The sequence below is a fragment of the Ornithodoros turicata genome, chromosome 2, assembly GCF_037126465.1.
Source record: "Ornithodoros turicata isolate Travis chromosome 2, ASM3712646v1, whole genome shotgun sequence".
NCBI lineage: Eukaryota > Metazoa > Arthropoda > Arachnida > Ixodida > Argasidae > Ornithodoros > Ornithodoros turicata.
The window spans coordinates 12,072,626-12,095,896 of NC_088202.1; the positions used below are offsets into that span (position 1 = coordinate 12,072,626).

The following is a 23,271-nucleotide window of genomic DNA, read 5'->3' on the forward strand; positions in this document are numbered from 1 at the left end:
TGAAGGCGTGTTGAAGAAAGAGCAGAGCCTGCCAGGCGCATGAAGCGACCAGTTGCTCCAGAACGCAGAGAGGACGATGCCTACTGGGCAGAAAAGAAGCGGTCGCATTCACGGTGGGTAGAAGCATTGTTCTGGTGAATTCTGAGCAGTGTTGCCAATAATTGCTCCTGCCTTTTGCTAAGCTGATGTTTTAGTTGGCTGGAAGCTAGAGCTGTGCAAACAGCACAATCTAAGTGGATTGCCTCCCGTTCAGCTCTTTTGCCCGGAAGCTCCTAATCAGAGATATCCGTGAATTTTAGGTAATTAGTCATAAAGCAGTTGTACTGGGCGGTTCAGGAAGGCCCCCGGCTGAATACAGTCAAACCTTGTTTAGCGAAGTTTAGCGGAAACTACAAAATTGTTTGTTATATGCAATTTTTGTTGTAGTATAATAATAAGAAGAATAAGAATATTTAAAACTGCTTGCAAATTCTGGAATATGGGTAATTCCATTTTAAATCGACACGAGTTCCGACACGACTTGTGCCGATAACATTTTTTTATTTGAGTGAAAGAAATATATGTTGGGAACGACCTTGAGTGAAGACAAAAGCATGTGCCTGGAGCTTCCTACGATCAGCCAGTCCACAGATGGAGAGGGGGTAAGGTGGCGCAGTCTTCGCGACGTGATTTTTTCTCGTGACTTTGCAGCCTTACTGATGCCATTCCATTCGCATCACAGCCCTCATAGCTAGCACACGGAAAATCTGGGCAGTCAGGTATACCTGTACGGAGTTCAAACGGTGACACTTTAAAGGGGCACCGAAGAAAAAAATGCGGATATCGGCAGATATGGCAAAAATTGCACATTTTTTAGCGCTCAGAGCTCCTCGACGGCAGGTCAGGTATTCGTAAATACAGTATATTTTCAATGTGCAATCTTTCCTCTATCGTTCAATATATAGAACACTATTCTACCCCGTTACGTTGCCGAAAGTGATGTCAGTAAAGTTAGGCGAGAGCAGAAAATTGCCGATGTGGGGTATGGCATACCCCAGCCGCTGCAATGCTTATCCCAACACTTTTGCGGTTGCTGAAAGGCCAACGTATCCCCTAAATGCAGCTTCAAAAATATGTCACACTATTTTAGCAGGGTGAACGCAACAAATTTTTCTCTGTGCACAGGCCTCGCCGTTGCGGCCATGCACTCATACTCCACTTCCGAGTGGCACGCCATCGCGCATTTCTCATTTCACAGGGCCTTCAACTCCCTGATGTAGCACTGATTCCCGCTGCTGGCACTTACCATATTTACTCGATCTAACGCGCCCCCGATTGTAGCGCACACCTACCAAAACGCGAAATAACCCGATTCTAATGTGCTTCCGAATCTAAGAGGCATCATCCTTGAGGGTGCAAAAATGTGCCGTAAACACGAGGGATACGGTGGATAACAGCAAGAAAAGTACCTATTTATTACACGTACTCATCGTGAGAGTCACCAATCCACTTTGCGTCACGGCATGTCATACTCCGTGTCGGTAAGCGCTTTCGGAATGTAACATTTCTCGAAAAGAGCTCTCGTCGCCACGATTCCCATTGTCTTCGGTAAGGTCGATGACTCGTGGTGGGCCCGCCCTTGTAAAAAGGAGGCAGAGGAGGAGGTCTCCATCGCTATCTTTGGGAGAACTTTGGGACGCGTGGTCTTGCTTTTTGCCACACGAGGAACGCAGTCACGCGGTCGTCCCTGATTCTAACGTGCACCCCTTACTTTCACAACAAAAGTCTGAAAAAAAGTGAGTGCTAGATTCGAGTAAATACGGTATTTGTGTACATGTGCGTCTGTCTATGATGCCGCATCGACTGAGTGTGGAATAGTGACCCGCGATACGTAGTTGAGGATAGCAATGCACTTTTGCAACAGTCAACGCTGCACAAGGTGTGCGTTCTTAAAAAAAATCTGTAGTGCTACAAAGTGGCTCATTGCTGAAGGCGCAAAAAGAAGAAACAAAAAAACTGTCTGGCTACATTGCATAGGTAGCATATCCATCCCTGACATTGTTTGGTCAATTAGACGAGATTTGGTCAATAAGAGGACGGTTGCACCACGCCAGACCAGGCGAACCCTTGTCGTTAGAATGCGTCCCTCTTCCTTTATTATTAGTATGTGCTGATATTATTAATATCAGCAGTTTTTTGTTACTTCTTTTGTGGCTGTAATAAAGAGTGCACCTCTAGCAGTCAGCCACTGGTAGGGTTGCCACCTTTCGTACTGAAAAATACCGGCTGAGGGAGAGGGGTGGTATAGAGGGAAAGGAGGAAATGTTCGCGGGAGAGGGAAAGTGGGTGAGGGGTGGAGAGTATACAGAGAGAGAGAAAGAAGGAACCAGCGTACTCCCTCAAGACAACAATGATAATAATAATGAATAACTAAGAAAACGACTGGTGACTACGTAGTTGGGTCTGTGCTCCAGATTTATTCAAGCTGTAATGTAATGTTGAAAGGAAAACCCTGTAAAAGCCCCTATGAAAGGTGTTGAGCCACAAATACCGGCAGCCTTCATCATCCCACCGGCAACCGGCAGAGCGGGCAAATAACCGGCCGTGCCAGTATAATACCGGCCTGGTGGCAACCCTAGCCACTGGTAGAGCTTCCCAGTACAGATTTTAATTTTAAAAATTCACACCTTGTGCAGTATTGACAAAATTGTTGCAAAAGTTGTTGCGATACTCAGTTACATAATGCCAGTCAGTACTCCACTCTCAGTCGCTGCGGCATAGTAGACAGACGCCATCTGATGGTCTCGCAACGGCACATAAAAAGCTTGCACGTAAGTAAGAATGCCAACGTGGACATGTCCACAAATAAGTGCCAGCAGCGGGAATCAGTGCTACATCAGGGAGACCAAAGGCCCTGTGAAATAACAAACGCGCGGAAGCGTGCCACTCGAAAGTTGAGTCGGAGTGTAGGGCCGCAACGGCGAGACCTGGGCACAGAGAAAAATTTGCTGCGTTCACCCTGCTAAAATAGTGCAACATATTTTTGCAGCTGCATTTCGAGGATACATTGGCCTTTCAGTAACCGCAAAATTATTCGAATAAGTATTGCAGCTGCTGGGGTTTGCCATACCAAATTTTCTGCTCACGCCTAACTTTACTGACATTTCTTTCAGCAACAAAATGGGGTAGAATGGTGTTCTGTATATTGAACGATAGAGGATGGATTGCACATCAAAAATTTACTTCACTTACAGATATCAGACCTACCGTCAAGGAGCTATAAGCACTACGAGATGTGCTATTGTTGCCATATCTGCTGATTTCTGCTTTTTTTTTTCAGCGCCCCTTTAAATTGTGACCGTTTGAACTCCGTACAGCTATATTACAGTGCTCAGACTTTGTGTGTCAGCTATGAGGGTTGTGACACCAATGAAATGGCGTCAGTAAGGCTGCAAAGTTGTGAGAAAAAATTACCTTATGAAGACGGTGCCACCTTACCCCCTCTCCTTCTGTGGATTGGTTGATCCGTGGACAATGTGGATTGGTTGGCTCCGGGCACCTGCTTTCATCTTGACTTCAGGTTGCTTCCAACATATATTTTTTTCACTGAAATCATAAAATGTCATCAGCGGACCTTGGTCGATTTAAAATTAGGGCTGTGCGAGTACTCTCAACTTTCGAGTACTCAATATAGTTTCGGGCTCGCGTTAGATCCACATTAAAATCCCCCACATATAAGATATAACCTGTCACAACGATTCCACCATTTGGAAACACGCATTTGGCGCAGCCGTGATCGCTGTCACAATTCCGCCATCTTGTTTTCACTATTAGCTTCGGCTAACCTCGACTTGGCTACAGACTGAGTAGCGGCTATGAATGGCAAACCGGCTACAACTGGCTACTGCTGGCCATGGAGGCGTCGCACGCGTGGAAGCGTATCCAACATGGGAGAAGGACATTTCGTAGTTTCGTTCCTTCGGCGGGAGAGTCTGTTTCGGTTCTACTATTTCATTAAACTCGGAGATGTCTGACAAGAGTAAAGAAAGTGCATCTGCACACAACCAAAATTGGCTGGAAGCCTTGTGTAGGAATACTTTACGAAAATTTGCGGTACGAACGCTTCCTTACCGCCCCCATAGAGATCGCCGGTGACCGACGTTTTATGAGCGGCGCTACTCGGTCCCTAAAGTGGATTTGGACAAGTGGTCACATTTGTTGGATACTATAAACACTACAGAATAAGTTCCATTTGCACTTCATTCTTTGTGGTAGCAATTTATGAAGTTGGCCCTGCACGAAGGAGGCAGTGTGGAGATTCTATCTTTGTTGCGGCGTCGCGTTCCTGCGGCAGACATCTTTCGCAAATGTGCAATATACTCCCATTTTAAGCATATTTTGATTGGATTTCGTCTATTACATTGCAAATAACGAATCTGGAGGTGTGAGACAATTAGATTTTTGTCCTACATGTGTGGGCATGTATAACTTGTACTATTGCTGTTCTTCCTGTCTCATAGCTAACCGAGAGGAATGGAAGAGTGGTGAAATAGCAATATGTGGTACAACAGGAAAGTTAAGCCTGAAACGAATGTTTTCGGTGGAAATTAGGATGTTAATTTCCGTTTTACTCCTTCAGTGAACTCTGTCACTCAGTTACATGAACAACATGCAGTATTCACATTATTTTCCACAACTCACGAACTTCTTAATCCAAAGGGTTGATATCTTCAGATATTATTTCTGACAAAGATTGCCACATTTTGTGTATTTTAGGACTTGTAGATTGATATTTTTGTTCAAGATACAGGTGTATATTCATGAGTGTTTCTGCTGTTTGCACCAGTTTTTTGGTGTCCCAAAATCAATTTTGGAAATATATGGATAGCTCCGTTTATGAAACTTACATCATTTGATAGGGCATTGATTTGGCTACATTTTCCTATGTAGCAACATATTTTGAAGTGATACTGTCAGCCACAAAAAAATATTTGTCAAACCACCCAAAAATGGCAATTTTTGCGGCGGTAAGGAAAGTGTTAAACCGCACCTTGTAGAAAGACCAGTTTTCCTACCCATAACTTGTAAATCTTTTATGGTTACAATATTCATTTAGCAATGTTGTCTTTAGGTGGCACATTGTTTTTATAAAGCTCTTATAATCTTCATTCATTTCAATTTTTGTTGTCAACTGTAGCACAAAAGAACATTTTTAAGGGGAAGTTGGCCAAAAAGCGGTGCTAAAGCAGCTTGAAATTTTATGTCTCTCTTCTTGCTTCTACACATTACCTATCATTTAATGGGATGCCAACTACTCGAACCCAACTCGATACTTGAAACAGTGATTTGGTATTACTCGACTCAAACTTGAAAATTTTGCTACTCGCACAGCCCTATTTAAAATGGTATTACCCATATGACACCAGCTGTGTCTGCAATTGATACGACAAATCACTCAGTAAGGTCACTCCAAACATATTCATTTGAAAACTGATTTCTTTGCTGCTTCATGGCGTGTTTTTTTTTGTGTGTGGGAATATTTTGGCCTCAGGTTCTGGTCGGTAAAACAGGTTTTGTAAATGTCTGAAGTGAAACTTTAATGTTAGCAATTTTGTTTAATTAATGAGCATATACAAACGGACTAAGACACCCTGTTAATAGAACTGCACCTGTGATCAAAAGACATAACCGTGCTGGCAGCCTCATCCAGTTGTTAGTCTGGAAATCTTGTTTTCAGGCTTTTAACTACATTTTCGGCAAACCCAGAACTTTCCTTCTGGGCTTTGAAAACATCCTACAGGCACGGAACTTCAAATAAGGGAAACATGCAACTTGTGCGAAAATACAAGACACACAATCGAAAACAGTGCAATCTCGTTAATTCGAACTCTAAGGGGACCGAAGATCTCGTAGAATAAAGCAGAGTTTGAACAAAGGGGAGCCGCTGTACTTGGTGCGTCGGCAAGGCATATGCTATCTGCGTTGGAGCCGCTTTATGACTCTCTAGGCATTGCTGCACGTTCACTGTCACACGATGGCAGATATATGAGAAGCTGTTCCTTTCTAGAATATTTATTTATTTACAAACAAACATCAAAACAGCTCAGGGCAGAAAATAATCTCACGCAGGGTTGCGTTAGTTTCTTCAGATGCGACTCTATGAACGTCGCTTGTGATGTTAAGCCCAACCCAATCACGAGCCCCACGAACGGGAATATCATCCTGATTTGAGAAAGTATCAAATTGCTGCCTTTTTCCTTGCTATGTTGTCAACTGGGAGGGCCTTCATCCCCTCAAAACAGTGAAGTTGGCTTGCATAATGTAAAAACCCCGAGACTAGGGAACACGAAGGGACAGACACAAACACGGAAGTCTCAAACACAGCTTGAGCTGTGTCCCTTCGTGTTCCCTAGTCTCGGGGTTTTTACATTATACATCACCTTCACCAGCTCGCTTGCTTCCTAGCCATTTTTTCATTGAAGTTTGCTTGCTTTGCCGAAGACCAGTGAGTGGCATTGTACTGTACTGGTCGCGTTTGCGCACACCATTACGGTGATTTGTTTGTTAACCCTCTTTCCTCCGGCAGAAGTATCACTTTTATGAGGAGTAATAAGTAAACTTTGCATTGAATAAGTAAAGTGTCCCTGACAAGGCAGCAGCACACAGGCATGGCTCCGCAATCTTGTTCGAATGAACCTGTGCACACGTTCATGTCTTTGAATTACCGGTCGTTTTCCCCCCTTTGACGTACACGTGGCTTTGCTGGGACCCGAGCATCAGTTCGAATTATTCGGAAGTTCAAATCAAGAGATTTCAAATTAATGGGATTGCACGTTTGTGCATATTATTATCTACTTGAAGTAGTTGAAGCTTCAGTTCTGATGCATTGAACCCAATTTGTTCCCCAGAACTGACTACCCATCATCAGCTGCAGTGCCAGCCAAGCTTCCCCCTCCGCCCCCTCCTCAGCAGTCTCGTTCTGCCGACCGCTTGGACCACCACTTCTCTTCGTCACACCACCACTCGTCGCACCACTCCTCTCACCATCGCCACCACACCACTTCTCCAGCTAACATTCCCAGCGCATCCGGCTCGATGTTTCCTTCCTCTGGCCGTCCTGCAGATTACCGTTCGGGCCCGCCAGTAGGGGCAGCCCCACCCTCTGCCTCCCGTCGTAGTGGGCCACCTGTCCGCAGTGAGTGGCGTCAAGCGTCCGACAGCGCTCCACCCAGGCGAGAGCACCGCTTCTCAGACTCTGACGTTGGTAAGGCCTACGGCGGGTCCTCGTCGTCGAGCAGGGGCTTCCCATCGTCCTGGTCGAAACCGTCGTTCTCGTCCAGCCAGTCGTGGGACGCTAGGAAGGACTCTGCCTGGAATGGAAGTGCAGACGATGGACGATGGAGAACCGGAGGGTCTGGCTCGGGTGGTGGCGGGTATGGAAGCGGAGGCGTGTCCAACGGCAGTCTTGGAAGCCACGGAGGTTCCGGAAGTTTTGGTGAACGGTTCTCCAGCAGCAGTAGGCGGTATTGAGACTGTGTTTTATGCGTTGTGTGACAAGCTTTGAAGCGATTCACAGTTCTGTATTCCAACATTGGCACTACACTTGATGATGGTAAAGCAGCATTGCATTGCATTTGAACAGGGGGCACAGCCTTTGCGGACGTTGCACCCTCCAAAAACGGAGCAGTGTCATTTGTATCATACGGAGCAAAACCAAAAATGTCTGGATGTAAAAGAATTATTGTGGCTAACTATCACCTCATGAGGAACATTTCTGCATTAATGTGTCATCCTGTTCGGCTGCTTAATGTGGGGCTGCCTCAGTTGTCAAAATCATTTGCTGTATGTATGCCTCCAGTTTACTTGTATCGTATATGCTGTCCCCAGTATTCTCTGTCATTTGTAAATAAGGTGTAGACATTCATGCGCAAATAAAATGCAGCTGACTGAAATCTGTCTCAGCACTGATATGGTTAAATGGTGTTATGTTGTTGGTCAGGACATCCAAGAGGTGTGGACAAAACGGTAATATTCTGTGTACTGAAGCAGTGGATGCTGTAACCTTCTTTTCAGTAGCTACTTACTTCATGCATTCATGTGCTCATTCATTCGACATCCTCCACAAACTGGGAATAAAACCTGTGAGGCTCCATTTAGAGCAGAATCTCATTGTGTCTACTGACCTGGAAAACTGGGAATTGTCAGGGAATTTTGATGTGCCTGGAAAAGTAGAGGAATTACCCAAAAAGCAGCTGTAGTATGAGAAGATCGCAGAGAAGTGGCATGACAATGTGCAGTGAATCGAAAGTGATAATCGGTGGTTGAGTTGCTAGGTTGCTGAGTGTAGCAGTTCGCCAATACTCAAATGATTTGTACCAAAACGTAACCGCAGGCAGCTCCCCTTTTGTTTTGGTGAGGGAATGTGTCTGAAATAGTTAATGATGAAAGATGGAAGTCACTGAAAAGGTTAGCCAGCTGTAGGACTCACGTCTTCTGGATTACCGGTCCAGGGCTCTACCAATTGAGCCAAGCTAACACACCTCCCCAGCGACTTCCAAGGGTGCGTCATCTGAAAGACAAACCAACCACTCTCTCACTCATCCCTTTTTGTATGTATTTGTCCTTTCTATGTGTTCCAGCCTCAGAACATCAATTGTCTCATGAAATAGTTAAAACTTTGAAATGTCAGAGTTTGAAGACTGCAATTTGGTAGACACCCTGGTATCTGGTGACATTGCTGTCAACACCATGCAAGCCGAGGTCATCTGATAGTTGATAGAATTGATAGTTGATAGTTTTGGTGTTCCTTGACTTTAACTGCATGGCATGCATGCATTGGAGTTTTTCTTCCTCACAACCGCCTTCGACACCAGCAGAATGCTTGGACTGTTTAATAATAGTGTGTACCTCAAAATATATACCTAGGATATGACTCCACATTAAATGCAATTCACGGTTTAAGGGGTAAATCTTGGTGGTGGCGCTTTGTGGTGCTATTGATACATTTGGGTGATATAGGGGTTGGGTTTTTTTTCAGTCCAGGAAGTGCCGTGCACTTTAAGGTGTGTACCGTCTGGACGCCTCGGTACCCTGAATCATCTGGGCAGCAAATTTCTGAATAAGTGGGTCAAGTGTGGATATGTGTGCAGTTCCTTGCTCAGCGCATCGTGGCCTTTCCGACGTCTGTGGCCCGTGCTTCTTTGGCTCGGGTTTGAAGGATAGAAATACTTTTACATGTCTAGAGGAGATTCAATTTCCCTACATTATGCCTGGTTCACGCTGTTGCATTTTCACGTGTTACGGATGCAACGCAGCACGGTTGACATGGCAACGTAGTACGCAGAACCAAAAAGCATAGGTAAACGAGAGTCGCCCGAAGCTGACCACAGTTAGGAACGATAGACACTTAAGCTTCAAACGCCCCAGAAATTAACGAATTCAACCAACTCCGGTAAAAGGGGTGCTAATGCTAATGAGAAGGCCCAGGTTCGATTCTTGACGTCAGCACCTCTTTTCCACCGGTTAAAGGCATACGCACCGCAAGAGTTGGGCTCGACGGACCCAACGCCACCTAGATGGCAGAAGGCCTGCGGCCTACGTCATGCACGGAGGTCTGCGAGAGCTTTGCAAGCTGCTTAGAGGTTTTCTCTTGTTCTCTCTTTCATTGACGTCACAGTAACGTCAATAGTTGTAACAGCAGGCCCCCCTGTGTGACGTAGTGCGCAGGCCTTCTACTATCTAGGTGTTGACCACGGAAGAAGAAATGAGCGGAGATTCCTCTGCGTTCGACTAGTGACACATACATGGCGCTACTGCATTGAGGCTTGGCGTAGGCGTGCCGAGCGCACAGCGAAGAATGTACTCGGTGCGAAGTCTCTCCCGATTTCAACAGTTTTTGTTCGTGAAACTCTCTGCCCAGAATTATGTCGATACCGCGGAAGAGTAGAGTATCGCCCCTGGCGATGAAACTCCCCAATTATCACCATAAAATGAAGTTGTAGTTTGTTGTACAATCCGATGTGTGGCTGTGTCAACCAAACTGTGCTCTTCATGTTTGTCAATTTTTTCTTAGACTCTCCAGAACATCAAGGAAGTGCACATAGACGCTTCCGAGAGCGCTTCTTTTCTTTCGGAACCGCTAAAGTAAGCAGGACAGTGTCCAATATTGTCTTTAATTTAATACCACGTGCCCCATGTATTCTGCGTAGTAGTGTGCGCGGTAGAGCCTTGCATCGAAATGCCGAGCACAGGCGCGATCTCCGGCTTACAGGATGCGATTTTTCATTGAAGTCAACCTCCTGCATTCTTCAAGACAGTGGTTCATCCAGATCCCCCTACAGCCCTCTATGTGTGGTTCATCTAGATCCCCCAAATGTATGGTGACAAAGCCCTAACATTTTACCTATGCAACCCTTACATGGGGTACTTGCTATTTCAGCTTTAGACATGTCGGTAATGATACGTTAAGCTGTTATGACGTAACTGTAATAATGACTCTTTTTTTTTCATTTCAATTTAGCATTACAATCAAATGCTCTACAGACGTTGACGCACTGCTTGACCAAGGTAATGCGCACCAAGACTGTCCATGACACCTGGAAACAAGGAAACATACAATTCATATATAAGGACAAAGCAAACCGAAGGAGGAGCTTGGTTCGTATTGCCCCATAGCACTCCAGAGTAACGTCTATAAGGTATTTACCACGCTCACACAAACAGAAGAACAAGCGACAACTTATTTATCGTAACACAACTTATCCGTTAAGAGGGGATACCACCTCCGGTGGACAACTTTGTGTTCTCTTTCGGTAAATAATGAACCGTTTTTCACGAGACTGGTCTTGTTGGATAGCATTCGGAAATGCGTTTTTGTATTAAAAAAGTTATTGGTTTTCTCTAGCGATTTTTCTAAACACGTTACTGAAGTACAAAAAAATTACCAAAATTGAATACTCAAGCTTTGACAAGCTCTTCTAAAGAAACTAAGATACTTATGCGGAAATTTTCCTGGAGCGGCAAAGCAAAAATCTTTCTAGAAAATTTTAACACCAGGAACATCCGCATCCGATTATCTGTTCTCTCGATATATGATAAAATATGAAGGTAGCTAACGCGCTGCATTGTGCGCCTCCCTGTGGCGCCATATCGCGGGCTAAAGGGGTAAAAGGAATCCCCCTGCCACACAGCAGCGTAAATCGAACATCCTATCCTAGATTCCCTTTCCTGACAGGTTCCTTTCATAGAGTCACTAAATAAGGTTCGCTTCAGAGTATCGACACTGAGGTCCAATTAAGGGAGAGCATGAGCGCCATCTTGTTTCCGCGCCACACTGGTATCATCCACATTTGAGGATCAAAGACCGCACTTAGGATATTTGAAACGGCACCTCTCGTCTGCTCCCCCTAATATTAAACACCTGGCTTACATCACATTAGTCCGGCCTCAGCTGGAGTATGCCTCTGCCGTATGGGATCCATCTACTGCTTACCTTGTGCGCGAACTCGAAGCCGTTCAAAACCGCGCAACCAGGTTCATCACTAGTAACTACTCACCATATACAAGTATCTCTTCATTAAAAAAGCACATCAACCTGGCCGAACTGCACGTCCGTAGGAGGGCCGCACGCTTATCACTGTTTCACAAGTTCTACCATTCTCCTGCCATCAGGTCATCCTATATCAATTCTCCTCACAGAATATAATCTCGTATCGACCACGAACTCAAAGCCGCCCGCTTAAAATGTAACACTCAATCATTTTCAAATTCCTTTTTCCCCAAGACTGCCATTGATTGGAATAACCTCCCGACCCGCATCGTTACCATAACTGACCCGTCTCAATTTCGTAATTCTATCTCAAGTTAATAAATCTTGCGTCATTTATGATACCTTGTGTAACCTACTTGTATAACGTTGTTGTTTCCATTTGTTGTTGCTGTTTTACTGCCTTTTTTTTCTCACTTCCTGTAACCCACTCCTCCCATGTAACGCCCGTGTGGGACTTTTGGGAGCTCAATAAATTGATTGATTGAAAGACGGCTAACATAATGCTCCCAGTGGGATAGAGAAGCGTGCATGATTGTTGTACGATAATCCATGTATTGTCATCCAGAGCGTCCCGACTCCCGAGGATGTCAAGGTGAGCTCAAGGCCGTCAACTGCTGCTTGCAAACAAAGGAGCATTTCACCTACGCACGATAGATGGCATCGTGCGCAATGCTCGTGCGCGTAGGTAGCGTGGCGCGGAAACAAGATGGCGCATGCTCGCTCTAAGGAACTCAGTGTCGATACTCTGAAGCGTAGCTTTAGTGACTCTATCCCTTCTCGCCGTTGAAGTCTTCGAAACAGCTCTTTTTGTGAGATTAGGCAAGGGAATGACAAAAGCGTCTGCTGTTTGGGATTGTTGGAGATAGTGTGTGTCGCAATCTGCCAGTCTGTTCCCTGCCTTGGGTTTTTCCGACTTGATCGGTATGACAATGCACGTTTTCCGACAGGCAAGCTTGCAGCTATGTCGTATCATCCTTGTTTTGTTTTTTGTGCACAGTGGCCGCCAATTTTTCGGTGAAGGGACCATGGATCCTACATTTATATGGTGCTGTCTTTGTAGGCATACAAGTTTTTAATTGCACTGAATATGAATATCGGCACTGCTTTTGTTATTAGATGCTCCGGTGCAGGGGTTTAGGAGAAAATGTTCCCCACCCCCCAAAAAAATGCCACCGAAAAAATTATCCCCTGGAAGAAATGTCCTCTGAGGGAGTTAAATCTCTCCCGGACCTACAACAAGACAACAACGTGAGAGTGTTCAGGGTTTATTCTCCTCGTTCCGAGTCCAGGCTCGAACTGCCAGTCCGTTCCTCAGTTCTCTTCCTCGTCACCTCGCCACGAGCAGTCCGTCGATGCCAATGCCTCGTCGTCGTTGCTGTTTCCCGGAGCTGACAACACGACACCTCCCTCCTTTCGAGTATGAAACCGTGTCCACGTTTCATGCGTTCTGGTGAAGGCTGGCGAATACACATGAGGCGCACGAGACACTGCGGACTTAGAGACGACATGACCCTGAACCGGTTAGCACCTCAACTGATACGTTCCACGAACGACCAGTATATAATGTACATAAAGTTAAACCCCAAGAAGCAAAAGCAAAACACAGTTGACATTAACGTTATACTAAAATCCCGCAACCGTCCCGAGCAGGGAGCACACGTTATGTCCCACAATTGAACCCTCGACCACTGCATACATTTCTCCAACCCTCGGCCCGATCAAGTGCACGACCTCGACAAGAAATCGGCAGCTACATTGTCCTTTCCCCGAATGTAGTCCAGTTCTACGCAATACTTTTGTAATGAGAGTGCCCACCGGGTTAACCGCGTACTGGAGGGGGCGGCACGCGTGAGGTAAGTCAACGGGTTGTGGTCAGTCCTGACCTTTACCCGGTTCCCGAATAACCACGTGTCCAGCTGCCCAAGTGCCCACACAATAGCGTACGCCTCACGTTCGATCGTTGCCCACTTAACCTGCGGGGAAGTTAGTTTCTTACTCAGAAACGCTATGGGTCTTTCGGCCTTCTTGTGAGAGACAGCCAGCTACCGCCTTCTGAGACGCGTCGGTAGTGAGGATAAAATCGAGGTCTAGCCGGGGAACGGCCAACTCAGTCACTGCTGCCAGTTTTGACTTTATCTCCTCGAATGCCCTATCCAGTTGTTCATTCCAGAGCAATGTGTTGGGAAACTGTTTTTTGGTTAGGTCTGTCAACGGACCTACAAGTTCGGCAAAGTGTGGGATGTAATTCCTATAGTAATTCAACATCCCCAAAACCCGACGCAACTCTGTCTTCGTCGTAGGGGCGCGCAACCGGAGTACCGATTCGATCCTAGCAGGGTCCGGTGAGTGGCTACCTGATCCCACCATGTGTCCTAGGTATTTAACCTTGCTCTGTGCGAATCTGCACTTTTTCAAGTTCGCCTTCAACCCTGCCTTCCGCAGAGCTTTGAATACCCCGCGCAAGTGTACTAAGTGTTCTTCCCAAGTTAATGAGTATACCGCTACATCATCGATGTAGGCGGCGCAGTAGCCTCTGTGTTCCCTTAGAACCTCATTCATAACGCGTTGGAAGGTAGCTGCCGCATTACGAAGTCCGAAGGGCATAACCTTCCACGCAAAAAGACCGTTAGGAGCCGCGAAAGCGGTGAATTTCTGGGAATCTGGGTCGACGGAAATCTGCCAGTACCCTCGAGTCATGTCGAGAACGGTTATAAATCGTGCCTTTGCTACCTCATAAAGTAACTCCGTGACAGTTTGCATAGGGTACCGATCCTGTTGAGTTACCGCGTTCAGCTGTCTATAGTCAACACACATGCGCACCGACCCATCCTTCTTCGCCACGCATACGATGGGATGCGCGTACATACTTTCTGTCGGAAAAATGAAATCCCACTGTAGTAACTGCGCAATCTGACGCTCCACCTCGGCCCGCATGGCCATCGGTACTTTGTACGGGGGTTGCCATCGGGGCTCTGCGTCGGAGATCAGATGTATTTTGTGTTCTCCCACCGTGCACCTGCCGGGTTGTTCTGAAAAGCAGTCTGCTGCCTCCTGGATGACATCCTTCAACTGACCTGCTTGCTCGGCCTCAAGTGTTGAGGGCGTCTGCTCTAATTCCAAGAAAATTCGGCTCGAGCCTCCCCTCTCATCTGTCAGATCGGGTGCGTTCACCACCTGCCCGAACTCTTCCATCAGCCTCAAAGATAACCGATACCTGATCAACCCGGGCCATGTAGGGCCTTAAATGGTTCGCATGCACCAACCGCTTTTTACCGTCCGCATGTTCAATTACGTAACTATTATTTCTCCTGCGTTCCGTAACTTCCACTGGCCCCTGCCATCGGGCTTGTAATTTGCTCAGTGTCCGAGAATCTAAGACCAGCACCTTGTCTCCCACACCGAACGTTTTAGCGCGAGCCCTCAAATTATATCGGTCAACGTAACCCCTCTGCATGCGTCCGCTCCGTTCTGTAACAGAGTTAGCGGCGTCTACCATCCGGTGGCGCAGAGTGTCTAGGTATTGAGCAGCGGAGCGATTTAGTGCGCAGGGAGCTGTCCACTCTCCCGACCATGACTTTCGGAGAATGTCCAAGGGCCCGTGTGATGTACGACGGAACATCAACTCGAAAGGTGTGAAACCTGCTATCTCATGCGGCACATCGCGATACGCCCACAGAATGCAGGGAATCTCGCGATCCCAGTCACGTGACCCATCCGCGACGACATGCCGTAACATGTTCTTAAACGACCCATTGAAGCGCTCCACAATTCCATTGCTCTGTGGATGATGTGGTGTGGAGAATCGCATATTGACTCCAAACCGTTCATTGAATTCCCTTGTAAGGGCAGAGGTGAAATTTGTCCCTTGATCACAGCAGATCAGTTCCGGGGTACCATATCTGGTAAAAATTACAAGTAGCGCTTGACACGTAGCCTTTGCTGTTAATGCTCTAAGAGGAATCACTTCTGCCCAACGTGTGCAGAGGTCTACTAAGCACAAGGCGTAACGATGACCTCTCGCGGATGCCGGTTCCAGCGGGCCTATGCAGTCTATATACACGATTTGAAACGGTTGTTCCGGTCTGGTGAGCGGGGTGATTGGAACACGATCAGATACGCGGGGGTGGGCAAACGTCTGACACATATGACAGCTCGCGCAATATTTGTTCACATCTGCTACTAGCGTTGGCCAATAGAAGGAACTCCTTATTCGGGCTCGCGTTTTCTTTCCTGATAAATGGCCTCCAATCGGCCTGTCATGCGCTAACTCTAAGACTGTCTCCCTCCAAGACTGTGGTAGAACAAGTTGCATTTGTCTTTTACCATTGACATCTTCCATATGAAAGAGCACTCCATTCTCAATGAGCATGCCATGGGTCTTGCTTCGGGCCTGCTCCCACGCGTCCGAAAGGGACGTGTCTTCCCGTTGCTCCCTGGCAAACTGTAAATCTGAGGGTTCTGCACATTCGCCCGTTACCCCTACACTGTTTGCTCCTACAATTGCGCCGGCTTCCCTTGACTCCTCCGCTACGCTGTCTTCCAATTCTACGTGCTCACCCATCGTGGTCATCCCTGCACCTGCATCCACCTGGCGTTCTATAGCGAACATCTCTTCCGCTTCAGATTTGGCTCTTCGGACCGCCCTGGTGAGCTCCTCGTAATCTTGAGGCGTGATCAGGGCACCGACGTCATCCGACAACTCACTGGTAATCGCACATAAGATCCTACATTGAGGAGAAACTCCCACTCCCCTATTCTCCCCTTTCAGCGCGATATCCAAATATCGCAGTTCTGCCTCAACCGGAGCTCCGAAAGCACCCTTTAACTGTACAACACCCCCCGCTTGTGCCCAACACTTCGCTGGTACATCTCTCGGGTGCACCACCGTTACATCCGCGCCGGAGTCTACTCTGGCTGTGACCGCTCTATCTTCTATGGCAATGTCCACCCAGTCCGCACGATCCCGCACTGTTCCGTCTGTACCCTGGAACCCGACCTTTGCGGCTAACCTCCGTGGACCATCCGCTCGGGATACAGACCGTTGCCCCTCCGATCCCCGCTGAAGCTCTGGGCAAGCCCTACGCATGTGGCCGGACCTCCCGCAGTGGAAACAGCGTCTCGGGTTCCCATCGTCACTGTCCCCTGTCCTACGTGGTCGTGCGGTATCCCTGTCCGCCCTAACATGGCCGTTCTGATAATCTCGCGTGACCCCACCGCGTCTTCTCGCATCAACTACATCCTGCCACGACTCCTCGAAATTTTCTGCGGCTGAAACCAGTTCCCTAGGACGCAACCACTGATTTACTTCACCCTGCAAAACAAACCTTTGCATTTCCTCAGACATTTCCTCCTTCAGTCTGTCTGATATCATCAGTTTCCTGAGGTCATCCAGCGTCTGGACGCCTCGACTGTCCAAGTAATACCTCAACAACGTCTCTACTCTAGTGGCAAACTGATTCCAAGACTCGTCTGTAGTCTTCGTAGCGCTGTTAAATAACCGCTTGTACGTGTTCGCCGTTAGCCTTAACTCTTTAAGAATTAACGTCTTCAACTGCCCATAGGTTAGGACTTCTGTGGCCGTCTGGGAAGCCACGAAAGCTCGCATCCGCTCATTCAAGAAAGGGAGGATCACAGCGCCCTGCACAGACTCAGGAATTTCCAGGGAATTACATAAGGCGAAGCACTCCGAAACCATGCTGGCACCAAGGCATCCAGATCGGGCATCGGGGGCAAGGTAGCCCGTAGTTCTGCTGCGTACTCGCCCATGCGCCTTCGCGTACCTCCAGCCGCGCTTTCCCCACGAGCCTGCACCTCTGTCTGCACTGTCGCCAACCTTAACCTTTGCAACTCAATCTGTAACCTACGCGCCTCCAAGTCCCTTCGATGCGCCCCCAGATCAGCGGTCGCGTTCACCATCTCACCACTACTCTGCCTCACAGGCTCTCCGCGCATGCTGTCCTGCTCAGAGTCGGTCACCCCTTCCATATGTCCAGGAGACAATGGAGTCTGCTGTGCCCCATCCGGCGAGAGATCCCTACCCTGTTCTGCCCTTTCCATACCCCTCGTCCTCACCATTGACCTGGTCCTTCGGGAGAAAATCAATTGAGGTTCTCACCCGTCCATGGACTCGCCACCTGTCCTCCACTGCAAGAATTCTGCTGCTGCAGCCGATGCCACGCAGCCCACGGTGGTTGCCGTTGCCTTAGCTCGGTAGGCCAGAAGACCGATCCGCCAAGCTGCCGCTCCTTCGGAGTGGTCCGAGTAGTGACGTAGGATGTCCGGAACACTCTGCCCACCTGTCCTGCCAGGAGCGTGACGCTGGGTGATCCTGTCGGGGATCCTGTCGGGATCCTGTCGACCGCGCCAGTTAAATCTCTCCCGGACCTACAACAAGACAACAACGTGAGAGTGTTCAGGGTTTATTCTCCTCGTTCCGAGTCCAGGCTCGAACTGCCAGTCCGTTCCTCAGTTCTCTTCCTCGTCACCTCGCCACGAGCAGTCCGTCGATGCCAATGCCTCGTCGTCGTTGCTGTTTCCCGGAGCTGACAACATGACAGAGGGACATCCACTATTGATACGAGTGGGCTTGTTCACTTTGGACGTCGACTTTTTACTACAGTGTGAATAAACACGGGGGAGGGGGATATGAAGATGTATTAAAGAAAAAAGGAAAGGTCAACCGAGGCAAGTAGTCGTATATTCTATTCGAATTCCGAATCAAACATGCAATGCAATGTTCGAAAACCAACAACAACTTCATTTTAGGATGGTGGGTGGGGAGTTTCATCGCCGTTTGCGATACTCTACCCCAGTGCTGGAGGAGAAGCGGGGAATGAAGTAATGGGTCCCGTTACAATGAGGATCGAAGTCCTGTGGCGTCCAAAAAAGCGAAGAGAGCCTTGAGGACAGAGCGTTGGTGAGGTGGATGCGGCCAGGGGCCAAGCAATTTTGTGTGGGAGAGGGGGCGGGAGTCTAGCTCGTTGAGGGAGGCGGAGAGTACGGAGCGGGAAGGGTGGTAGTGTGGGCAATGGAAAAGAATGTGCTCGAGATCTTCAACAGCACCGCAGTGTCTGCAGTGGGGAGAGTTAACCCGTCTCGGGTGGTCCCCGAAATCCACCATTAAGAATAAACGTTTAAGAATAAAACATTCAAGAATAATCCGCTTAAAAAATACACGGTTAAAAATATATCGCCTAAAATAGACCGCTTACTATCCCCGCTTAGAGATCACCGTTTAATAATCCACCATTAAAAATAAATTGTTTCAGAATCCCCTCACCATCTAGCACGGAGGCGGACTGATAGCAATTTACGCCGGGTTATATCATATGTTATGTTAGGTTAGTTTAGTTTGGTTTCGGTTAGTCTGGGATAGTTTAGGCTAGTTTGGTCCTGTGAGGTTAGGTTAAGCCCCTTGCTTGCAGTTCACCTTGATTTGGGCCATACCATATGACTCTAGCAACTGTAGGGTGGATTTGGGGGGATTCTGAAACGATTTATTTTTAACGATATATTCTTAACCGTGGATTCCTTAGCGTTTATATTTAAACGGGGATATTTCGGCGACTATTTTTGTGCGTTTATTTTTAAGCAAATATTCTGGGAGATATATTTTTAACAGTGGGTACTTACGCGTTTATTTTTGAAAGATTATTTTTAAAGGTTTCAAACGGGATACACCCCTTGTCTCAAGCTGTAGTGCCACTGTGCTGTGAAGGCGACGTCGAGGCGCATTCGATGAACTAATGCGGCGTCTTGACGAGAGATATGTGCTGGCATGCGGAAAGCGAGCGCTGGGTCAACTCTGCTTAGCATGGCGGGGGGTAGGATGTCGGCGGTCCGTTGGCGGGTAGCCAGAGGAGTCACAAGGCTTGGAAGTATGGACCGCCGATCGCCTCTCTGCAGTGCAATACGCGTCCGTGTCCGAGACGAGAGAGCTGCTTCGGCGGCGCTATCCGCCAGTTCATTGCCTTCGACACCGCAATGGGCGGGAACCCATTGGAGAGCGAGCCGATGTCCTGCTTCCTAGACAAGTTTGTAAGCGGTTACACAACCAAGTAACCTTTAAATAATCTTTAACCTTTAATCGTAATCTTTAAATTTCCTCAACGTTCGAATTCCTAATCGAATAGATGTTTCTTCCAAATCGAACACATTTCAATAATCGCGAAGCTGCACACGTTAGACTGGCATAGGGAGGGCATAAAATAATGTGAGCGCTACTCCAGTATGGAAGCGACGGACGACACGGAACGTATAGGTAAATTGTAGCAAGATATGATAAGTTGCTAAGGAAATTTAAAGATTACGTCCGTTTCATGCCGAATATATAATGATTTCGCATATGGTGGATACCATGTGTATGGGTGTAGGAGAAAATGGTCCAGAAAAAAATGGCCCCGCAAGCAGACGTGTGCCCGTTACTACTTACGTAATTGATTGCCGTTACCGTTACCTCTACGCAAAAAGTAAGTTATTACCGTTACCAATTACTCGACTCCAAATGTGATTGAGTAACGAGTAGAAAAGTAACGCGTTACTCCGGTCGTTACCCTGCATTCACGCAAATTATACCCGTCTTTGTCTGCCTCAGAAAAAAAAAAAAAAAAGAAATAGAAAGAAACAGATGTTCAACAGCAATGAATGAAGTGAAACTTAGCAAAAAACAAAAACACATAGGAGAGGTAGATCTGTACGTCTACTGTATTTACAGCCCCGGGAAGACGTTGACCCGATTGTGGAAGAACATTGCTTGGAACTTCCCCATGACTCACTAAACCCCCAAGGCTTCAGGTACCACCTCATTGGTGTAGGAAGGGATTAGGGAGAGAGACACTGAAATTCCAGAACGTTATGACAATGACCTCCGCTTGCTATAGTAGAACGGCCCAACAAAGGCTGACGGTAGGAGGGGCTTGACTTGGGGCAGAACATCAGAAAGACAAGTTCTCTGCCAGAAAAGTAATCAATTACTGAGTAATCTGACCAAATTATTATTCAACCAATAATCTAATAATAGCCTCTAACCAAATCTAATAATTAACTAAATAATAATCTAACAAAATCTAATAATTATCTGACCAAAAGCACGAAAATAATATATACCCTTGTGCACAGACTAAAGGTGGCGCGTGGCGCGGCCACTAGTGTCGGGAAAGCGAACTTTTTGTGTGAGTCGTCGATATCGAAACCAGTTAAAAGTGCATGTGGAGGGCTTCATGAAAATCGAAAATTAAGGTAATTGGCATAAAAGAAGACAAATAGAATCCACGGAGTAGCTTATTTTATTGCACGTACGTTTCACGGCCGGCACCCATGTTCTCCTGTGCACTTCATGTGGATTTGGCGGGAAGCTGTAGAACCTTGTACCCGGTGAGGCATTCTCGGGACCCGAAAACAATGGTCCCTGGTTGCGTGGGCGGGAATAATGGCCCCCGAAGTTCCATGCGCTCAAAAATACAGTCGTTGTGAGCCGATGAAACGGATCCTAGCCGACCAAGTGCTATCATTCGCCCTCCTGATTTGTTAACATTGAGAAAAATAGGCTTTTTAAATTAACATTGATGTCAATCAACAATAAAAGCTGCACACCATTCAATGGGGAACATGGAAGCGATTACGCTTACTGCACTGGTTGTATTGAGCGCACTGCGTCTTGACCTTCTGTTCCTCTCTCTGTCTTTTCTTCCGTTTTTTTATTCAGTAGAGTACAGACAACGCGGTTTCTTGCAGATATGTTGGAAAAATATGATACCTGCGTTCTTTTCCAACAGGACGAATTACAGAGGAGTAAGCAAAAAAAAAAGGCTCGTTACCTTCTGTATTCGTACACCAATGAAATAACATAAACGCAAACTGAGCTAGGGGCGGATTTAGACAGTTTTTTTATTTTTTTATAATTGTTCTCTTATACTTCGTATGTCGATGAACCGTATCTTCAGGAGAAGCGGAGTTGTAAAGGCAATGAAACAATAGTGAGTTTTAGTGGATCGTACGCTATCGCCTTTGCGTACGTAAAGGATAGCGTTGGTGGTTATGCGCACGCGCAAAACATAAAGAGAGCTTCGCGCACTGCGCAGAACCACTACGCTATCCCCTACGTACGCAAAGCGATAGCGTACGATACACTAAAACTCTCTAATGAATGAAAGGTCGACACTGTACAGAAATATCGACACGCAAGAGATGCAGAGGGCAACTGTAAAACCCGTGTCTCTTGTTCTTTTGTTGTTTTTACATGCAAGCTCAAACTTGAACTGAAACCCGTGTCTGACCAACACCCAGCGAGCGATAGCGATAGCGAACTATTGCAGCGAATGATGCCCCTTTTATGTTACTTATTGAATGGCGTGCAGGTTTCATCATCTAGTAACACATGACAAAGGAAGACCTATGTCTCCCTTTTCAACAAATGGGGAGAGCGAATGGTAACATTCGGTCGCCTGTGATCAGTTATCTGCAACCACGCCCCTGAATTTTTGGGCGTGCAGGAGCCTGCGGGATCATTTTTCTGCCCACACAACCAGGGACAATTTTTTCCTAAACCCGGCATTGTCATACCTATTTGTGTACCCAACGACGGTACGGCATTTCTTTTAGCTGCTATCAATTGAGGCGCGGCGTGACCGAAGCAAGGTGACGATTGAAAGCCCACGAATAGCCCTAGAGAACCGAGCGGACTCACACAACTAGTTCCGATGGCTGCCGCTAGGATTTTCCGTGGCGCAGCGGACGCTTTGCACGAAGCGTATAGGAAAATATTGGTTTCCAGGTTGAGTTAGGAACTACTCCCAACTACATCTGACGACACCCACGTACAGTGAGCGTGAAATCGGAGCCTCAGGACATGCGTTTCATTTCATTGGTACGAATACAGAAGGTAATGTGCCATTTTGCTCACTATGCTGTACAAAAGAACGCGGCTACCTTTTTTGCTTAATATTTGCCAGATATACGTAGAATGCAGCAGGACGTTGGAGGAGCGGTGAGTAAATGTTTGGTGAGCAATTGTCCGCTCCCCTTTCCTCCCACGCAATCAGGGTCATATTTTTTTCTGACCATTTTTTCCCGGAACCCGCCCACGCAAACTTTTTGTATTATACCAGTTCCAGTTGCCGTGACTTCATGACAAAACGTCCGAATGGTCCGGGAAGAGGCCGAGAAGTGAAGGGAAGGCACGAAAGGACAGCTTGATTTTGTACCCTGCCTGTAGTAATAGGTCATGTGGAGGGAGACCGGTGTCCAGTACGTTCTATGCCACCTGGCCCTGGGCCGACTTCGCTCGCGTATTTTTTGTGTGCGGCTGGTTGTCCGCGCGCTTATAACATGCATATACACGCAAAGATGAGTCATACACAAAAAGTACAAGATGAAATATATTTATTAAAGCCAATAGTGCATCACTCACTTTATTGCTTGAACCCACTAGTTGATCCTGTTTATTCATTGAAAATGGCAAGTTTCTGTACAGATTCTGTTGTGTATTCACGCTGCTTGCTTAGAAATGATTTGTCTGAAGTAATTATTGTTTTGACTTTGTTTTAGGTATTCACTCGATTGACATTAGTAAAAATAATCTCTGAGATGGGAATGCCTCATATTTCTCAGTTGCATTTCACGTTTGATATTTCTGTATGGTTCATCTATATAGAACTTTCTGTTGCAAGATATTACAAGAAAATTGATATAATTAAATTTGTTTCTCATTTTTGATTGAGTATTGTTGCTATCATTGAATAATTTGG

General features: G+C 46.8%; 1 protein-coding gene across 3 annotated transcripts in view; it reads left to right on the forward strand.

Annotated features, from left to right (window-relative positions):
* Positions 1 to 7,931, forward strand: part of LOC135385203 (scaffold attachment factor B2-like) — a 42,069-nt gene extending 34,138 nt beyond the window's left edge. For all 3 annotated transcript variants that reach the window (XM_064614401.1, XM_064614402.1, XM_064614403.1), the window contains exons 15-16: positions 6 to 113; positions 6,888 to 7,931. In XM_064614401.1, coding sequence (XP_064470471.1) covers positions 6 to 113; positions 6,888 to 7,509 — 730 coding nt within the window. In that variant the 3' untranslated portion in view covers positions 7,510 to 7,931. The remainder of the gene's footprint in view (positions 1 to 5; positions 114 to 6,887) is intronic.
* Positions 7,932 to 23,271: the final 15,340 nt, after the last annotated feature.